The 20788-nt window shown below is 45.6% G+C and overlaps 1 protein-coding gene across 2 annotated transcripts in view; it reads left to right on the top strand.

Annotated features, from left to right (window-relative positions):
* ZC3H12B (zinc finger CCCH-type containing 12B) overlaps window positions 1-19086 on the top strand; it is a 254397-nt gene extending 235311 nt beyond the window's left edge. For both annotated transcript variants that reach the window (XM_056808714.1, XM_056808716.1), the window contains 4 exons: window positions 231-370; window positions 10112-10346; window positions 10679-10785; window positions 12747-19086. In XM_056808714.1, the coding sequence (XP_056664692.1) occupies window positions 231-370; window positions 10112-10346; window positions 10679-10785; window positions 12747-14191 (1927 nt within the window). In that variant the 3' untranslated portion in view covers window positions 14192-19086. The remainder of the gene's footprint in view (window positions 1-230; window positions 371-10111; window positions 10347-10678; window positions 10786-12746) is intronic.
* The last annotated feature ends 1702 nt before the right edge of the window (window positions 19087-20788 follow it).

A 20788-nucleotide genomic window follows, 5' to 3' on the forward strand; every position in this document is an offset into this window, starting at 1 on the left:
GCAACAGATAAAAACACCAATTAATTGAAGTAGCATTGGAGTTAAGTAAAAAGAAAATAAAGCTAAGCTCTGTGGCCTCTCCCGGCCTCGTCCTCCTTATGTGTTTTGCTTTGGCAGAAGGGGAACCCTAGCCCGGCTTAGCCTTAGTAACTAAGGAAGACAAATCTATTTGTGTATCCACTTGCAAACTGCTGGGCTGCTCTTCCATATTACTTTCTATATTCTTTCAGCCATGGGAACAAAGAAGGCTTCTCCTGCAGAGGAATACAGTTAGCCGTAGACTGGTTTCTGGAGAAAGGACATAAAGATATTACGGTATTTGTACCTGCCTGGCGGAAGGAGCAGTCTCGCCCTGATGCACCAATTACAGGTAAAGGGTCTAGAGTACATTGATTCCCGGCTGAGCTTGAGTTGTTGGCTGGGAAAGCAGCTCATGCTCCTCATCCCCCAAAAGACAAAAGCCTGCTCACTTGAGGCAAAGAGCAGTCAAAAGAAAGAAAAGATCACATAGATCTCACAGGTCCAGAACTGTCGGTCTATTCTCTATCCCCTCTGACCCACACAATATTTTAGAGAGGGACATAGGTAGGCTGAGTATTATTCTGCCCATTTTACAGATAGGGAAGTCAAGACTCACGAGGGGAGGGAAAACGTGTGTCAAAGCCACAGAGCAAATTTGATCATTTCCAAACCACTTTCACATCTGTGCTCTCACTGGACCATTGGGAACTGGGAATTTTGAGTATGATTGTTCCCATTTGGCAAGAAAAAAGTAGTCAGGAAGCTGACTTAGATCATGTGGCAGAACCCAATGCGAATCCAGGCTCCCCAACTCTTGGCTCCAACTCAGTGTTCTTCCCACTAGGTCAGGATGGAAGAAGTATCTCTGGACCCTGGAGAGATCCAGGGACAGAAAGCTCAAGGATATGAGTTGAGATTGCCTCTGAGACACCAACCACCTGGTTGGCCTTGGACAAATTGTTTTACCTTCCCCTCTCTGCTCAGGGAGGAGGGTCACAGCGGGGTTTGACAAAGGCCTAAGGCGCCCTCAAACGCTCCCCTTGTGATCAGATCTAAGCGTTCTACCACCAATTAACTGAGCAGCTTTGGCTAAATCATTCCCCTTCTCTGAGCTTCAATCTGCTCATCTGTTAGATAAGGGGATCGAAGGAGACAGTTTTTAAAACTTCTAAGTTACAAACATTATTCTGAGGCTGTTCCAAGTTTTAGTATTCTCTCCAACTCTCTCTCTCTCTCCCCCCCCTTCCCACTGCCACCATTCTCTCTTGTATGATCCCTTCTAGCTCTAACCTTGTTAGATCCAAAGAAACCCTCTGACCCCAGCCATTTCTTTTCCATGGTCTGTCTTCGCTCTAACATTCTATGTTATATGTTCTGTGTTCTAAGCCCCTCCCAGCCCTTATATACCCTGTTCTAAGTACCAGCCAGCATTGACACTCCCAGTTCTGAGGCCCCTCCCTGCTTCGATACTCTGTTTTTCAGGCCCCTCCCAGCTCTGACACTGCCAGTTTAAGGCTCCTCCCATCTTTGAAACTCTCTATTTAAGGCCCCTCCCAGCATTGACACTCCCTGTTATGTAAAAATTAAATTCTGTCTTTAATAATAAAAATATTATATTTTATGAGGTTTATTAAGGACTATTAGAAATCAAGGAATAACGAAGATACAAAATGAAAAGCCACGTGTCCATGGCTGATTAGGCCATTTAAAATCCCTGCACTTAGCTTACCACTATACTTGCTACATCATTGCAAAGGAAGAGCATTGGAGGCATTACTGCCAGTTAAATAACAATTGTGATCTCGCCAAGGTGGAGCCTCAGGAGAGATTATAAGGAATTCTGGGAAATAAAAAATACCAAGGACTTCTGGGGAATGAAGTGTAGGGTTCAAAATCTCCATTTTTACATTCCCCCTGAGAACTGAGGAAGATTAGTGGGTCTTGTAAACATACCAACTTTGAAATTACAATAATTTGAAGATAAGAGGAAAAGAGAACAAAACCAATGATTGCTAGGCGCATTGACAAAAAGCCAGTTGGGGGCAGTCCCCTTCAGCATAAGAGTATACATACAAAACAAATGCATTCAACCCCACACAGTTCAGATCACCACATCCCAAAGTTCACTCTGGATCTTCTGGTTCAGCGTGTGCTCTGTGTAGGCATCTTCATGGTGTCTTCTCCAAACAGTTCACTTTCTGGATTCAGAGAGGTAGCATGTTTCTTAACCTAAAAGTACTCTTAAAAGGAATTTAAACTGTGCAATTTAAAATAATAATGATTTATATATTCCCCCCTGAAGAGGGTGATTGAAAAACACAGGGATCATTTAGGGATGCATGGCTGAGTTATGTGGTATATGAATCAATTGGCAAGAGAAATAAACATCAAAAAAATCCAAATTAAAAATATAATTTCTGGATGAAATATAGACTATCAATGTCTTATGTGTAAAAATTCTAAGTAAAGGAAAAATAAATCTATAACAGGTCCTTGAATCAGGGCCCAATTAAAATGATTTAAGCAATTATGCATTTACCCAATCAGTAGCCAGGACTATAGAAAGTTTGCCACACCATGAAAGACAGAAAAGGGACTAGATTTTTAGGAGCCAAATTTGAGATACTTGGTAGGATATGGGACAAGGAAGACCTGCCTTTAACACATGTTACATAGATGCAACCTCTAACCCCAAACACGTTCAAGTCCTCTTGTCATAGATCAAAATTTTCATCAACCCATTGGGATTGGTTGTTCTCTTTGGCACTGTGCAATGGCTTTTTGTATTCTCTTGTCCTGGAATCTGAGAGAATCATTAAGCAAAGTCCCATAATTTTTAAAAACAATTAATGGCATCATTTTTTATAGTCTAAAGCTTTTTGAGCATGCATTGACATTATAGCAAATATATTTTAAACTTGATATTACTGCAAAATCGAAAAAGTTAAAGAAAATCTTAATATTTGTGACATATGCTTCAAATATAAAAAGGAGAGATAAAATAAAAAACTTAAATAGTATATTGCACATGCACAAAGAATGTAATAATAAAAGAGTTTTGAAAATAAAAGTATAGCTTATAATCATTGACACACTGCGTCAGCTAAGGAGATGTAGAATACAAAGGTTTCTCACCAAAAATGAGATCAATTTCCTCTTCATACCTGGCCATGATCCACTGTGAGTACAAGGCAAATGAATTTCACAAAGTAACAGTTTTTTATAAAGAACAGCAGTACAACATATAATGCACATTCAAAAGGTATCAATATCCCCAAAGTTATAATAGCCCATTTAATGACAATAGCAAACAAACCCACTATCATATTTCATATAAGTTGCTATATAACAAAAAAACCTATCAACTGATGGATATTTGTCACAATTTTTACAGATGTAGCAAATCATTCAACCTTGGCAAATACATTTTCAAACAAAGTAAAACTTATTTTGGTCTAGAACATTATCAAGAAATCTAAATATCATTCTGGTGAAACGGTAAAATGAGCTGTAGAGTTATAAATGAAAGATGCTCCCTTTTTGGGAGCCATCCAGGGGTACCATGCCCTGGGATTAACTTTCCAGCTCCTTTGGTATGAGACTGTGATGTGTCCCATCCATTCACATTTTTATAAATGTGGGAAGTGGGGATTATAATTGTATTTCACTTCAGCTACTAAAATGGACCTTACCTCCTCTTAAAGGCAGGCAAAATGATCAGAGTTGTAGAAAAAAAAATCTAAAAATCATGTCAAAAATCCCCCTTAAAATCAGTTTGAGATATTTAGCTCATTAAATTTTTCAAAGGTTGTTATACAATTGTAACCAGTTTTTGATGAAGTCCATCCATGACAATTTATAAAGTCAAAATAGAAAAAAGGCTGTTTTTATATGTGGGCTTATTCAATAATATTTGTTCAGTATAGTTATAGGGGGAAAGCAACAGAATATAATAGTAGTTAAAACCCAGTACATTAAAATGATTTAGTGTAACAGAGTAGTATTGAATACATTCATATATGAACTTAAAAACCAATAAAATTAAATCTTAAACAAAACAATCAACAAAATGCAATAAAATACAGATTTTTATAAACATTGGAGTCTGAAAAGCCTTAAAAATATAACCTCCAGTCTCTTTAAAGTTTGCTTTTTTTTGTTTTTGTTTTTATCCATTGAGATTCCTTTTGTCAGTGCTGTGGAATTCCCCATATCAAGAAAGAACATGGGTTTTAGGAATCTCAAATTGGGTAGGCCCAAATGGCAAAGAGTTGCAGGGAGATGAATTTCTACCCTGAATCTCAGGTAAGATAAGGAAAAGGATCAGTGCACTCAAAAAACATCCTTTGAAATAGGCTATGCACTGCTCTCTCATAGAATATGCCAGGCTTGTAATCTACTTCCTGTTTGGAAAAGTCTCTTCCTTCTCCTCATTTCTCCCCCCACCTCCCCAGGTCCCCAGCCATGTGGAGGCTAATTGTTGCCTAAGGAAAGAACACCCTGTTTTTACCAATTGGTTTGTGATTCCTGAAGACACAGTGGCAGCTAACAGCAGCATGGGCCCTGAGGTTGGATGAGTGATCTGGCTTGGAGGCCAGAGATCAAGAGTAGAGTTGCTGAGGCCTGAGGCTGGGGATGGGGCTGGGGCTAGGCAGGATCGGGGCCAGGTGAGCGATCAGGGTCAAGAAGGTCAGGAGTAGTTGGCTGGAGGCAGGAACAGGCAGCAGGAGTAAGCTGAATCAGAAGCAGCTTTGCCTGGGTGGGTGGAAAGCTTTGGCAAGAGAAATGCGGCTAAAAAAAATTATCTAGGCTATCTAAAAAAAATTTTGAGAGTAATTCTCATCACCATAACTGTAAAAATTAAATTTTATATCTAATAATAAAAATATTATATTTTATGAGGTTTATTAAGGATTATTAGAAATCAAGGAATAAAGAAGATACAAAATGAAAAGCCACGTGCCCATGGCTGATTAGGCAATTTAAAAGCCCTGCACTTAGCTTACCGCTATACTAGATACATCATTGCAAAGAAAGAGAGCAAAGGAGGTGTTATTGCCAGTTAAATACCAATTGTGATCTCACCAAGGTGGAAACTCAGGGGAGATTATAGGAAATTCTAGGAAATACCAAGGACTTCTGGGGAATGAAGTCTAGGGTCAAAATCTCCATTTTTACAGTTATGAGGCCCCTCCCAGCATTGACACTCCTTGTTTTAGGCCTCTCCCACCACTGACAATCCCTGAGTCCCTTCCCAGGTCTAACACTCCCTATTTAATGGCCCTCCCAGGAAAGATACTCCCTGAAGCCCCTCCCAGCATTGACACTCTCTGTCATGAGGCCCCTCCCAGCATTGACACTCCCTGTTTAAGGCCCCTCCCAGCAATGACACTCCCTGTCCTGAGGCCCCTCCCAGCATTGACACTCCCTGTTTATGGCCCCTCCCAGTATTGATACTCCCTGTCATGAGGCCCCTCCCAGCATTGACACTCCCTGTTTAAGGCCCCTCCCAGCTCTGACACGCCCTGTTCTGAGGCCCCTCCCTCCATTGACACTCCCTTTTCTGAGGCCCCTCCCTCCATTGACACTCCCTTTTCTGAGGCCCCGCCCAGCTCTGACACGCCCTGTTCTGAGGCCCCTCCCTCCATTGACACTCCCTTTTCTGAGGCCCCGCCCAGATCTGACACGCCCTGTTCTGAGGCCCCTCCCAGCTTTGACACTCCCTTTTTAAGCCCCCTCCCAGCTATGACACTATGTAAAAGCCATCCCAGGTCTGATAGTTCCTGAAACCCCTCCCAGCATTGACATTCTCAGTTCTGAGGCCCCTCCCTGCACTGATTCTCCCTGTTCTTAGGCCCCTCCCATCTTTGAAATTCTCTTTAAGGCTACTCCCAGATCTGATCTAATGGGTTCTAATGACCCTCCCATGTAGGGAGTGTCAGAGCTGGTAGGGGGCTTAGAATAGGTATTGTCATAGCTGGGAATGACCTTATTCCAGAGAATGTCAGGGGTGAAAGGGGCCTAGAACACAGTATCAGATATGGGAGAACCCTTAAACAGGGATGTTTTAGAGATGGGAGGGGCCCTAGAACAAGGAGGGTCAAAGGTTAAAGGAGCTTAGACCAGGGAGTTTCAGGACTGAGTAGGGCCTTAGAGCATAGAATGTCAGATCTGGGAATTTTCTTAGTATAGGGATTGTCAGAGCTGGGAAGGGCCATAGAACAAAGAATGTTAGATGTAGGAGGGTCCTTGAAACACAGAATGTCAGAGCTGGGAGGGGCCTTAGTTCAGGGAGTGTCAGAGCTGGGAGGAGTCTTAGAATATAGAATGTCATTGCTGTCTTATAATCCAGAATGTTCTCTCTAGGATGGACCTTAGAACACAGAATGTGGGAGGTAGGCAGGGCTTTAGAATCCAGAATATCAGGGCTGGGACTGGCTTTAGAACTGAGAGTGTCACAGTTGAGAGGAGCCTTAGAACACAGAATGTCAGAGTTGGCAGGGTATTAGAACCTAGACTATCAGATTTGTAAGGGGCTTTAGAACATGGAAAGTCAGAGATGGGGAGAGCCATAGAACCTTGAATGTCAGGGCTGAGAGGGCTCTTGGAACAGGGAGTTTCAAAGGTGGGAGGGGCCTTAAATCAGGGAGTGTCCAAGCTGGGAGAGCCCTTAGAACCGAGAATGTCAGAGCTAGAAATTGTCTTAGAATCCAGAATGTCAGAGCTGGGAGGGACCTTAGAACTCAGAATGTCAGAGCTGATAGGAACCTAAGAACAGAGAGTGTCAAAAGTGGGAGGGGCCTTAGAATTCAGAATATCAGGGCTGGGAGGGGCCGTAGAACCCAGAATGTCAGGGCTGAGAGTTGCCTTAGAAGAAAGAATGTCAGAGCTGGGAGTGGCCTTAGAAGATAGGAAGTCAGAGCTGGGAGAGGCCTTAAAACAGGGAGTGTCAGAACTGGGAAGGGTCTTAGAATACAGGATGTAAGAGCTAGGAGGGGCCTTAGAACCAAGAATGTCATAGTTGAGAGGGGCTTTAGAACACAGAATATCAGAACTGGGATGAGGCTTAGAACAGTGAGTGTCAGAGCTTGGAGGGGCCTTAGAAATCATATTGTCAGAGGTGGAAAGGGCCTTAGAATACAGAATGTCACATCTCCGAGAGGCCTTAGAACCCCAAATATCAGGGCAGGGAGGGCCTTAGAACCCAGAATGTCAGATCTGGGATTGGCCTTAGAACATAGAATGTCAAAGTTGGGAGGGGCCTTAGAACATAGAATGTCAGAGTTGGGAGGGGCTTTAGAACAAGAAATGTCAGAGCTGGGAGGGGCTTTAGAACAAGAAATGTCAGAGCTGGGGAGGGCCTTAGAACCTAGAATATCAGAGGTGGGAGGGATCTTGGAACTGGGAGTGTCAGAATTGGGAGGGGCCTTAGAATCTAGAATGTCAGAGCTGGGAGGGACCTTTGAACAGAGAATGTCAAAGTTGGGAGGGGCCTTAGAACATAGAATGTCAGAGTTGGGAGGGATCTTGGAACTGGGAGTGTCAGAATTGGGAGGGGCCTTAGAATCTAGAATGTCAGAGCTGGGAGGGACCTTTGAACAGAGAATGTCAAACATGGGAGGGTCCTTAGAACCCATAATGTCAGAGCTGGGAGGGGCCTTAGAACTGAGAGTGTCAGGGCTGGCAAGTGCCTTAGAATAAAGAATGTCAGAGTTGGGAGGTGTTTTAGAACACAGACTTTCCGAGCTTAGATGGGCCTTGGAACTGAGAATCTCAGGACTGAGGGTGCCTTAGAACACAAATTGTCAAAGCTGGGAAGGGCCTTAGAACAGGAAGTTTAGAACACAGAATCTCAAAGCTGTGAAGGGCCTTAGAATTCAGAATGTCAGGACTGGGAGGGGCCTTAGAACCTAGAATGTCAGAGTTTAGAGTCGCTTTAGTACCCAGAAGGTTGGAGCTGGAGGGACCTTAGAACATAGAATGTCAGAGCTGGGTGGAGCCTGAGCACACTGGATAGAACCTTAGAACAAAGAACAAGGAATACTAGGCACCTTAGAGATCATCCAGTTCAAACCCTTTCTATTCCTGGACAGGAAGCTGAGGCCATGAGAAAGGAAAGGACTTGGAAACAAAAAATCTTGCCCCCAGAACCCCTGACTTTTGAGTCCATTCCTTCTTTTCATCACCCATTCAGCAAAGAGAATCTGTCAGTTAGTATGTGTAATACCTACTTTCAGGGAGGTTCCATCCTCGCCGACGGAGGAGGGGAGAGCCGGTGAGAGCAGCAATTCTGGTAAACAGAGACAAAGTCATCTGAGGAGCAAGAGAGGAGATCCCAGGGTGGAAAACAGGGAAGCCTGCTTGGAGTGCTTCTGTTCTGTGCTGGCACGAAATTTCCCAATATCCCAAGCTCCCTTCCTTCTTAAAAGCTTTCTCATTTCCAAAACTCCTTCCCCACATTTATGCCATCTCTGGACCGTAGGTGCTCCAGGCAGCACTGTCTGTCACAACAGGTAGGTTCACAGAGAGAACGTTATTTTTTCAAGGGCTCGCAGCCTATATGTGGCATGGACATCATTCAAACTCAGTACTCTGGACTGCTGTTGTCATTACCACACATTACTTCGACGTTTCATGGACCCATTATGTCCTTTCTGCAGGTTCTCCCTTCACTAATACAGATTGTAGCCTATCTCTGCCTTACTAGGTATCTTCATGAATTCCTGTAGCTAAAAATCTGCTCTTCTTTGGTGGTTATTCCTTCTGGTAGTAAGCCTCCCCTTGCTTAGCAACTGTGTTCCTTGAATGGCAGGGTTTGGGGTTCCTCTGATTCAGTCTTCCAAAAGTCAGCAGAATCTACACATTGTGATGCTTCAGAGAGAAGACTTTATGTCATATTTTTAAGTTGATAGGGATATATTTTATTTCACCTTCATTCCCAAGTTTATCCCTCCTTTCTGTGTCTTTATAATGAAGGATAAAGAAGAAAAATCAAAGCAAGCGTGCAACACTGACTTATGTATTATGGGAGGCTTAAGGTATATCCAGTATTACATACCCATAAACCCCCATCTATGCAAAAAGGAAAGGCAGATCCATGTTCCCAGCTCTTCTCTAGGAACTAGCTTAGTCATTATAATTCTTCATCATTCCCCTTTTCATTGTTCTTTCTCCTGACCTTGTATTTTGAGGGTAGGAAAAGAGTCTTTAGTATAGGACTCCTTCTATTATTAGAAGTCAAGGCCAGAACTACAGGCTGGGCCTTCCAGAGGTTTTTTCCCTGGGCTGGGCTGGACTAGACTCTCTAGTGACTAATAAGTCTGCATACCCGAGGGCTCTTTGCTGAAGGGGTCTCAACTCTCTCTGTCCCTGTTCCCACACCTATTCTCTAGCTAGGGACAAACCTGCTCTTTGGACTATAATAGCCTGCTCTTCAGTTACCATGCAACCCAAGAGAGTGAAAAAAGAGTGCCTTGAGAGACGTGCCTTTGCTGAGCTGCCACTCCCCCTCTGTGGCCATCTCCACTGGAAAGGATCAGCCTTTGTTGCCTTGCCTCAAGCACCCAAAGAGAGGGTGGACATGACCGACTGACCAAAATAGCCCTAGCTCCCATTTCCCCCAACTTTACCATTCATGTAGCATCGTCCTCCCTGTAGGGTCTCTCCCACCCCTGCCAAGTAGGGAGTGTCTGGATTGCCATACGTAGAAACTGAGGCTCAGAGAAATTCCATGACCCTCTCCAGGGTCACCTTGAAGGAGACTTGGAGACAGAATTTAACCGCTTGTTTCTTGACTCCAAGCTCTCCCGTATGCTTGTGGCTTAGAAAACACTATCAAATTATGTACTAGTTAGTCTGTGGAGAAGCTGGTTGGTTTTGTTGAACTGCTTTCTTGTTCCTAGTAAGAGCTCCCTGGGTGGGAAAGGGGGAAGGGCATCTATTCAGGAATGAAGGTCATCTCCAAACAAAAGAGAGCAATAAGAAACATTTCCTTGACTAGATGTAGCCTCATGATCTTAGATCATGGGTCTAAGAATCGAATGAATGTAGACCTTCCGGACTGTCTCATAGCATCTAACCTGTCTGGCAGATCAAGAAATCTTACGGAAACTGGAGAAAGAAAAGATTCTCGTCTTCACCCCGTCACGAAGAGTGCAAGGCAGGAGAGTGGTCTGCTATGACGACCGCTTCATCGTCAAGTTGGCTTTTGACTCTGATGGCATCATTGTGTCCAACGATAACTACCGAGATCTTCAGAACGAGAAGCCCGAGTGGAAGAAATTCATCGAAGAGAGGCTACTGATGTTTTCATTTGTCAATGACAAGTAGGTTCTAGACCTGGGGACCCCGAAGAACTATTTTTTAAATTTATTTTTGACATTTGTTTTTTTCCAATTTGGAGTTTCAAATTCTCTCCTTCCCTCTGGCTCCTCCCCAACCCGCTTAGAAGACAAGCAATATGATATCAGTTATACATGTGAAGTCATGTAAAACATATTTCCATATTAACCTTGTTCCGGGGGAAAAAAGGCAAGAAAAATTAAGGAGTGGAAAAAGTAGACTTCCATCCGCACTCAGAGCTCCGGAGTTCTTTCTCTGACCCCAGAGAACTCTTAAACCCAGGTAATGCTTTCATACCTTCCTATCTATCTTCCAGGTTTATGCCTCCTGATGACCCCTTAGGGCGCCATGGCCCAAGTCTGGAAAATTTCTTAAGAAAGAAGCCTGTGATTCCTGAGCATAAGAAGCAGCCATGTCCTTATGGTGGGTACTTGGGTTATAGCCCAAGAATTATGTTTGTACTGAAGCTCCTCTGGTTTTCCTATGGTAGCCTGGGTAGGGATATGGGGGAGTATCATTAGCCCCATTTTACAGATAAGCAAACTGAGGTTCCCGGAGATTGTGATCGGTGACCAATTTGCCATTATTTTTTGCATTTTTTGGTATCATTAGTAGAATAACTGTTGCTTTGGTAATTAAGAAGAGCAACAATAAGTTGTGTTTCTGTGGTACTGTAGGGTCTGCAGAGCACTTTTCCCCTAATGCCCCTTCAAAGTAGGCAGTGTAAGGGTGATGACGGATTTGGGGCCCCGAGAGGTGAAGTGACTGGTCAATCAATCCCTTGGAGGTTTCTTCCTTTTGATTATTATTAATATAGCAGGAGAGCCAGCATGGCCTAATGGTCACCCTTGGGGCCAGAATGACCAAATTGAAGCCTCTCTTGGGATACCCTCTGGCTCTGAGGTGCTACTGCAGTAGTCTCAAGTGTGAGGTGATGAAGGCCTGCACAAGGGTGGTAGCAGTATTCAAGGGATGTTGCAAAGCTAAGCATTAATGGGCCTTGGCAACAGATTGGATGGGCAGCGGGAGGACTGTGGGTATGAGAGACAGTGAAGAGTCCAGGACGGCTCCTAGGTTGGAAGTTTGAGGGACTGGGAGGTTAATGTTACTCTCTACAGTTAATTGAGGAAGCAGGAAGGGGGCTGGTGTGTGGTTTAGTGGATAGAGAGCCAGACCTGTAGACAGGGGGTCCTGGGTTCAAATCTAGCCTCAGATTCTTCCTAATTATATGACCCTGGGCAAATCAGTTCAGCCCAAGTGCCTGGCCCTTACCGCTCTTCTTCTTTGGAACTAATAGTTAGTATCCATTCTAAGACAGAAGAAAAGGGTTGTTGTTGGGTTTTTTTAATGGGGAGGAAGGTAGGAGGCGGGAGGACTTGGGAGGAAAAATAGAGTTCTCTGTTAGACATATCAAGTTTAAGATGCCTACTGGCCATCCAGTTCAAGATGTCTGAAAGACAGTTGGAGATGCCAGTGGAAGTTAGGAGAGAGGTTAGGGCTGGATAAGGAGATGTGAGAATCATTCGTTTAAAGATGGGGTTGTTAAATCCATGTGGTCACCTTGGAGGGGTGGTGACTCGGCTTAGCCCCAACGACTCATGAAGACCATCAGCCAAAGCCGTGGAGACCTAGAAGTGATCTGTCCCTGGCAATACAGCTAGTCAAGGTTGTGATCGAGATTAGGACCCGAGACTCCAGCCTCCCACCTCCAGCTCCTTTCCCATGTGGCCCCTGTTCAGTTCTGGCTCTGTCTGTCTCCACTTTTAACTTAGGCTCTTGCAGTCCCTGCAACTAAGTGTTCTAATTGTCCAGCAGAGAAGCTTTTGGCAAGGACTTCCCGAGAGCACACTTATTCCATGAGCAGCAGGCCTTGAGTTCGTAAGAAAAACTGGCCCATCTCATGACTGGCTGGCGCTTAGCTAGGCAGCACCCGCCCAGTGAGGAGTGAGAATTTCCCCGTGGAAGGAAGGCAGGACTCCTTCGCAGTGGGGAAGCCAACTCTACACAGGGTTGTGATGGCCCAGACGTTTGACCCAAGGTGGGAAGGCCCCAGTCGTCGATTCTCAGAGCTAGAAGGCCTGGCTCCAGAGACTGGGCTGTCCGGCCCCTTTCCTACTGTAAGAAGCTCCTTCTTTTCTGTTTTTACTTCTTCGTGCCCTCGCCTTCCGTCTTGGACTTGATTCCAAGTGTCAGTCCTGAGGCAGCAGAGCGGGCAGGGCCCAGGCAGTGGGCAATGGGGGTGGAGTGACTTGCCCAGGGACCCAATTCCTTGTATTGATTTAAAGACAGAAGACAAGGGTTTAAAAACAGAAAGTGCTGAAGGAAGGGCTAGGTTCGAGCTGTAATTCCGAGAGGCGTTCTTACTCTGAGGCATTGTTTTTTAGGCAAAAAGTGCACATATGGACACAAGTGTAAATACTACCACCCAGAGCGAGCCAACCAGCCACAGCGGTCTGTTGCCGATGAGCTCCGCATCAGTGCCAAACTGTCAGCTATCAAAACCATGAGTGAGGGAGCACTGGCCAAGGGCACCACTGCTGCCCCAGCACCCGCTTCCAAGAGTGAACCCAACTCAGGAGGGAAACAGGCTGCTCCCAAGCGCCAGTCAGACCCCAGCATCCGGTCTGTGGCTGTGGAAACTGAAGAGAGGCTGCCTATCATTCGTAAACCCGAAACCAACTCGGCCCCCTCCCTGGTGACAGCCCTGAGCGTCCCCACGCTTCCCCCTTCCAAAAGCCATGCAGCAGGTGCCCTGAACACCCGCTCTGCAAGCAGCCCAGTGCCTGGTTCCTCCCAGTTCGCCCATCAGAAATCTTCCCTGGAACACACAGCCAGTATGCAATACCCACCCATCCTGGTCACCAATAGCCATGGCACCTCTGTCGGCTATGCCGAGCAGTACCCGAAGTATGAGTCTTTGGGCGACCATGGCTACTACTCTTTGATGAGTGACTTCTCCAACATAAGCATCAACAGCACTCGAGGTGCAGACTACTACGGGGCTGAGCCAGATCGTCACGGGCGTGGCATGTACTCTCGCAACCCCAGCCCCTGCCAGGACAAACACATGAGCCATACAAGCAGTGACCCTTATTCCTCATACAGTGATTTGTATTTGGGTGTCGTGGATACTGGTCAGGAAGAAGCTCTGAAGGTAAACCGATCGTGCTCACAAAACCATCTCCAGCCTTTTTCACATGGTTACCATGAAGCCTTAACAAGAGTACAGAGTTATGGCCCAGATGAGGCCAAGCAGGCTCCCCACAAACATCCAGTCCCCCGTTTAGTGCTGCATGGCCAGCACCCAGTAATGGGAACCCGATCGAGTTGTCCCCGAGATTATCCTGTGCCTCAGAGCATCCACCCCCCCGGCACAGCCCCACCAGGCCGAGCACTGGTCATGACACGGATGGACAGCGTTTCGGACTCCCGCCTCTATGATGGCAACCCGATGAGGCAGAGGCGGCCACCCCTGTGCCGGGAGCAGCATGCCAGCTGGGACCCTCTACCCTATCCTGCTGCCGCCGACTCCTTTGGCTATCACTCTTACCCCTTGAGTGCCAGCCTCATGCAGCCCTGTTACGAGCCGGTCATGGTGAGGAGCATGCCTGAAAAAATGGAGCAGATCTGGCGGAGTCCCTGGATTGGGGTGTGCAGCCAGCCAAGAGAGCATCACGTGATCCCTGAACACCAGTACCAGACCTATAAGAACCTCTGCAATATCTTCCCGGTTGGCATCGTCCTCTCAGTAATGGAGAAGAATCCTCACATGACTGATGCTCAGCAGCTGGCAGCCATGATTGTGGCCAAGTTGAGATCAGGACGCTAACGGGGATGCCACATCTTTCGTCATTTCCGGGGGTAGGCGGTTTTGCAGGAGAAGCTAGGGGAGCAAGTGGCCAAGTGGAAGAAACCCTCCCAGGAACCGCACTCCTAGCAGCCTCTTCCTCAGCCGTTGTGCAGAAGTAAAAATATGTCCATGGTATACTGCAGCAGAGGCTGAGAGCACCCACAGTGTATATAGATTTAATGTTTTGGGTTGTTTGAAAGTTGAGATTTCAAAAGCTGGGTGAAAGAAAATGCACCTCATAGCGCATGGATAGTTGGTCATCAAATATCCTTAATGAACCAGGCAGGGTCACAGGCCACCCTTGACCACTGGAAGTGCAGAACTTTCGTCAGCAGTTAGCTTGCATGTTGGGATGTATATTTTCTGGGGTGCGTTGTGTGTATATATCTATATATATATACATATATATATAAATATATATATAAAATACTATTTTCTATTGAGATATAGATGTGCTATATGCTATATGTGTATATACACATATAACGTATGTGTATATAGATATCTATTTATATATCTATACACACATGTACACACACACACACACACACACACACACACACACACACACACACACACAGTCTTAGAAAAGGAGTTCTACAGTCCTGTACCTACAGTCAGCCCTGTAGGTAGAAAGGCCAATCGGGCCATCTTTGATGTATCTTATGTTATCAAAACAGTTTCAAAGTGGAAGTGGCTTACCAGCAGTGGGGGAGATTGCTGGCTTTGCTGACAGAACAGACCAGCTTCCACCCCCTCCCACAGCCCTTTGCACTTTTTAAAATGTCGTCAACCTTTGTTGACATTTTTTGAACAACCAGGGTCTCTTGATGACTTCACTTGATAATATTGAGGTCAGATCACGGCATTACTCTTTAGAAGAGCTGATGGAAGTAAAATTGATTTCCTGGGCATCCCATGCAGATGCCATGGAGCTCTGGCCTTCAAAGGCTTCCTGTCAAAATCAGGTACCATTGTGTGACCTAGTAGGCAAAATACCTTCCAGCACCAAGCATCACATTTGAAATGTCCGACATTTCAAACAAGTATTAAGGTTGCTGTCAAACATGTGCCCTCGTTTGGCTGGCCAGTTCTGTGTATTCACTCCTCTGGGAGCAATCACAGACCCCTAGACTGTTGAGAGCTGGGAGGGCCCTTCAAACATGGTATGTGATTGCTGGAAGGAATCAATCGGAACATGAAATGTCAGATTTGGAAGGGACCTTAGAAACCATCCAGTGAGCCCCCTCGTTTTACATAAGAGCACCTTAGGTCCCAAGAGGTGGGGGTTAATTGTCCACCATCCCATAGTTTATAAGAGGCAACAGAGCTGAGACAGAAACCCATGTTTCTTGGATCAAAGTCTCATGCTCAGCCCACTCCACTGCCCAGCCTCTTAGTGGGGTGGAGTGTGTGGACACATGATTAGTTTGACCTTACAGTTCAGTCATTGGGCAACAGGACCAATCACTGGTGGCATGGTACTCTCTGTAGTCTCTGAAGCAGGACATTTTCCAGACAGACATAACCTGTCTTTGGAAAGAGAGGCGCTTCATCTCTGACCTGCCATCAGGTAGCTTTGCTTCTTGCTCTAGGTTCACACACAAAAGATGTATAATTTGCCTAGTGACACTTTTCAGATGCATTACTGGGGGGAGGCGGGTGGGGTGGCTTGTGCAATTTGTATTTTGCTCAGGGTGGAATCCTTTCTAGCTAAATGCCTCCAGCCAGAGGCATCCATTGGTTTGGGGTTTGGGTTTTTTTTGAAGCTGCACTGAATTGGACGCCCTTTTTTGAATCTAATGTATATTTCAACATTTTGAACCAGCTCCAAAGTTGGGAGCTGAAAATTGCTGACTTCCTACTGTAGTTTTTTCATGAAAGTTGAGAAGGCCTAGCCTGGGCCTTTTGTCTCTTCATGAGAAGGTGTGATACTGCCTAAATGTTTCTTACTGTGAAACACACGGATCGTGAGGCTGCCGTTAGGGTTGTTTCTGGTGTTTTGGTGATGGCTTCGTGTGCTGCTTTCTGGTCCTCTGTCCCTGCCCTGAACAACTGCACAGATCACTCCTAGCATGCTTTTCCAGCTCCCACCATTTACAGAAGAGGAAAACCAGTTCTAATTCTGACTCAGACCCCAAATTTGTGTGTCCATTCCACCTTTCACCCTAAATAAAAAACCCTCAAGATAGTGTTCATGTGCAAGATACATTCTCCGTCCAACAATGAGGGGGGCAGGCTCTTTGAAGCAAGAGAGCTGAGGTCTGAACCCAACTCTTACCACATGACCACGGGCAGGTCACTTTTGAGCTGGGCTTCAGTTTCTTCATTTGGTAAATCGGGATGGGAATACTTGCACTCCCTACCTCTCGATTGTTGTGACAAAAACGATCCACCTCAAGTCTTCGAGTACAGGAAAAATGGGAGTGTTGTTGATTGTCGCTGATTCCATGAATACTTAACTGCTGTAACTCATATATATCTATATATATTTGTAGAGTTCTCATTGACGACACCACTTCACATTTGATCACTCGATACTTACGAGGCTGGTGCCTCCAATCACTCAAATAGGCTCCTTAACAAAATTGAAAGATGACACTGCCTTCATTGTGAAACCATTGAACTTATTAACAAAAGAAAAGTCATGACATTTTAGCCAGCTGAGCATGGGTGGCTCTGTCCATTAAAAGATCTCCATGAAGAGATCTGCAAAACCAAATTCATCCCCTTAGCTAGTGTTCTTGAAAAGGCCAAAGGCATCCATGACAAGCATACTTGCACACTCACTGCATCACTCTCCACCCTCCACCTTTTTTTCAGCAACATGTGTCTTTCTGATCTCTAGAAGAACTTTTCATTCCCACCTTTCCCCCTTCCCCACCCACATCCCCCCCCCCTCCCAGCATGTCTGGATCCAAGCGGCTGAGAGCAGGACCTCAAATAGCCAGAAATGACCTTTTGTTTGTTGATACAAATTGTATCTCTTTTTTTCTTGATTGTATAAAACAAGCTTGTACAAAACTCATCTCTAAACTAGTTCCAGTAACTTGTTCCCACCTGCAATGTTCATGACACTGTGTGTCACCCCGACTGAGCGAGGGCAGGGGTCATTGTTATTTACAAGGCTCTTTCTTTCCAAATGGCACTTGTAGCAAACATACAAACCACGATGACCTTTGCAGACCCCTTTGGTGCCATGTTCACAGCTAGCGTGGATAATATTGTCAAAGTTCTCTTTATTCAGCTCAATGTGAACGCTCCAAACTGTCCGTGCCAATGAATCACCCATCTGCAGGTGTTTCAGTGCTGATACTTTATAGCCAAGATGGCTAGAAGCCTCGCTTGGCTTCTTGACAGGTGGGGTTTCATTGCAAAGGGGACTTCTTAAGAAAGAAGCATGTAACAGAACCCCTCAACTCCTGGCTGGGCTCCTTCAGAGCCCTTTTTCAGTCCTTGCTCTGGGACATGGCAGGAGTCTCTCCTTGCACCCCCCCTAGGCCCCCCCCCCAGCCCACATAGGCCTTTGCTTTGTGGGATGTAAGATCTTTGGGCTTTGTTCCTCCTCCCTTACCCCCACATCATGGGAGGGAGAAGTGGGGATCTGGAGCATCCTCCCCAATGCTGGGGTTCCCTTTTGCTAAGCCAGCTGAGAGACACCAGGAACCTTTAAAGAGGCCCCAAACTGGTCTACCTGGTTAGAGTGAAGGTGGCTGCAAAGGATGGGGTTCACTTAAGAGTCACTGTCTAAACAGCTTCCTCTCTCCCCATCTTCTCTCTGGAGTAGCAGCAGAAACACCCTATCACTCTTTTTCTCTCCGTGGATCCCTATTTTTTCTATTTTCAGAACAAACCTCTTTCTACAACCCCAGCACCCCTGACCTCCGACTCCTCCCTCAGCACTGGGGTCTCTTCTGAGGTAGAAGAGAAAAGAGCTGATCTCTAGAACCCCTCAGTCAACCATCTCAGCTCCCCTGTAAATATGGGCCTTTGTACAGAACCTTTTTTTGGAGACTCTGGTATTGAAACACATTTTGTTTCTTTTATTATGTGCACCAGGTCCAGGAGCTAGAAAACATCTGATGTGCTGATTTCTCTGAAGAGCCCTGCTCAACTCTTTCCCACCTTCCCCTTCAGCCTTTGGCCTTTCCTCATATACCTCTTGGTACTTCAAGAGCACGGGCGATCTTCTGGGAGAACAGCACTAGAGGGGCCAGAAATGGTATTGAAAACTCACTCTGCTCCTGGGTTATCTTCTTGACCCCAACCCAGTATCTTTCTAGAACTTGCCCGTCAGCCCTACAATGCCCCAACAACTAGCAGTCACTTGTCCTCGTATTGTAGCTTTCTTAGCGCATTGTGTACGTGGACACGTCATCTGACTATGATCGGTCCTGGTGCTTGTTTTCTTGAGCTCTGGTATTTTTGCTTGCTCCATCTGTTGAATTAAATGTTACTGTGTAATTGTTGTAACTTTTATGAAACCTCTTTGGGTTCTTCAGTCAACCCAAACATAATGTAAGTCTCAATGACAAGAGTGACAACAAAGACGACAAAGCCAAGCACGTGCACACTCCAAAAATCCAACTGCCCACAAACACACACAGAGGCCAAAATTGCAACCCATAGGTGAGTGCAAATGACAGTAAAATGACCCCCAACTATGGTGTTTGTAAACCCCTCTGACGCATGCATGGCAAGGTTTTTTCCCATACTGCATGGCGTGTTCCCACTAGCCTGGATGTGCTGTGAGCGCTGTTTCACAAGGTTCTAATTTATTTTAAGTTTTCATGATGGAGAGCTACTGTATGGTTGATGGCAACTGTGAACCATGCTGCTCCTACTTACCATATAAAATTTTTGGTTAAAATTCACAGACTTCCATCTCTGTTTCTTTTAGACAAAACTGAAAGGGGGGGAGTCAGGGGAGCCCCATAGGCTTCTATCTGGAGAGGTCAAATCAGTACCATTGAGCCAAATTTGAAGAAAGCATCTTGCAAAGCTACACAAATGTCAATAAGCCAGATTCTCTCTCACAGATCTGGAGTTGCCAGAGATGTACTCAAAGGCCAGAGTGGTTCAGTGTCACCCAGAAGATCACCCATCTAGAGCTGGTAGAGCAAAAAGAGGATTCTTAGCCCTATGGGTGCTAACAGAGGAATAAATGGAACCCTAAGGTGGAGAAAGTAAGCCAAGATGAGCCTAGTTCTCCTGATTCCCAGCATTGGGATGATGGAGCCCTGATTGCTCTGGTGTTTCATCTTGTGTTCTTTTTCTACCATTACTAGCCCCTTCCTCTTCCCTATGTCCCATGTCAGTGCTCTCTAGGCTCCTGCCTTATTTCAGAGGTAATGGCTATGAAGCTGGGGCGAAACCCTCAGCTTAGCCACTGTTGTGTCACAGTGCTCTTAGAGGGATGAAGATGAAGCACAAGCCTTGCCCTCAAGGAGCTTACGCACAGCACAGTAAGGGAAGAGAATGCTCTGTGACTCCACTGCAAGCCATCCTCACTTTAGAGGGCTCAGGACTAGCCCTGGGATTTTCTATTAGTCCTCAGTCTAAATAATTGGGATTTCCACATATAGAAACAAGCCATACCTTCTCTGTGAGTTGAGTTACTTTCCCAAGATCACCCAGCCAACATATGTCAGAGGCAGGACTTGAACTTAGATATTCTTGACTCCGAAGACAGTTCTCGGAAGTCTTTCACGAGACAGTTTCAGAAAAGAATGAAACAATGTCCTCTTCGGGTAGCCAACATGGTAGATAATGTTTCTTTGAGATAAGCTAAACGGATACTGGGCAACACACAATCTGTTTCTGAGACGGAAATGAAAGCCTGTCTTCCGGCTTGGTAGGGCAATGTGCAGCAAGTATACCACAGATGGACGCTGAGTTGGTGAACAGGCAGGTAGATGTCCATCAGGTCCTCTCCTCCCCTACATTTATTCTCTAGCCACTTTCTTGTCACCTCCCCTCTGCAGTTTTCCTTTGGGGAAGAGCAGAGTGAGGGATGGCCATAGGCAGTTATTCAAGTACTGCTTAGAAAGCATTTACCCAGAAACACCGGCAAGTATTCTCGAGGCCTGGTAAAGATGTAAACCCAGATCAGGTCAGAACTCATGTTCTGGCCAAACACCACGGGTTTCGATCTCTGCCCTTCCCAAGTATTCCCAGGTACCCCTCCCTCAAAGTCTCCTCAATGCCAAGGGTACTAATACAGTTGATTAAAGCACTGATTGCATTAGCCAGCTTGAAAACTCAACTTCAGAGGTGGCACTAGTCAGTCTCCCATATTCCAGAAAAGGGACCAGGAGAAAGGAGGAAGAAGAATCGCCAGATTCCATCTACAGCCCAATGGAATTTCAGGAGCGCAAGATCCACCCTCCTCCACTCATATTTTGGGGGCTGGCAGCCAACCTTTTCATGGCACCACCTCCATGAGACCACCTCCATGTAGAGTTCCACTTCTTGGGGCTTCTCCCTTTCCTCTTTCTATGGGACCAAGGGATGGGAGGAGCTAGCTTGAGTCTAAAACAACCCTGCCCAATCCCAATGTCTGAGCAAAACTCCCCA

This window comes from Monodelphis domestica, chromosome X (assembly GCF_027887165.1).
Source record: "Monodelphis domestica isolate mMonDom1 chromosome X, mMonDom1.pri, whole genome shotgun sequence".
Lineage (NCBI taxonomy): Eukaryota > Metazoa > Chordata > Mammalia > Didelphimorphia > Didelphidae > Monodelphis > Monodelphis domestica.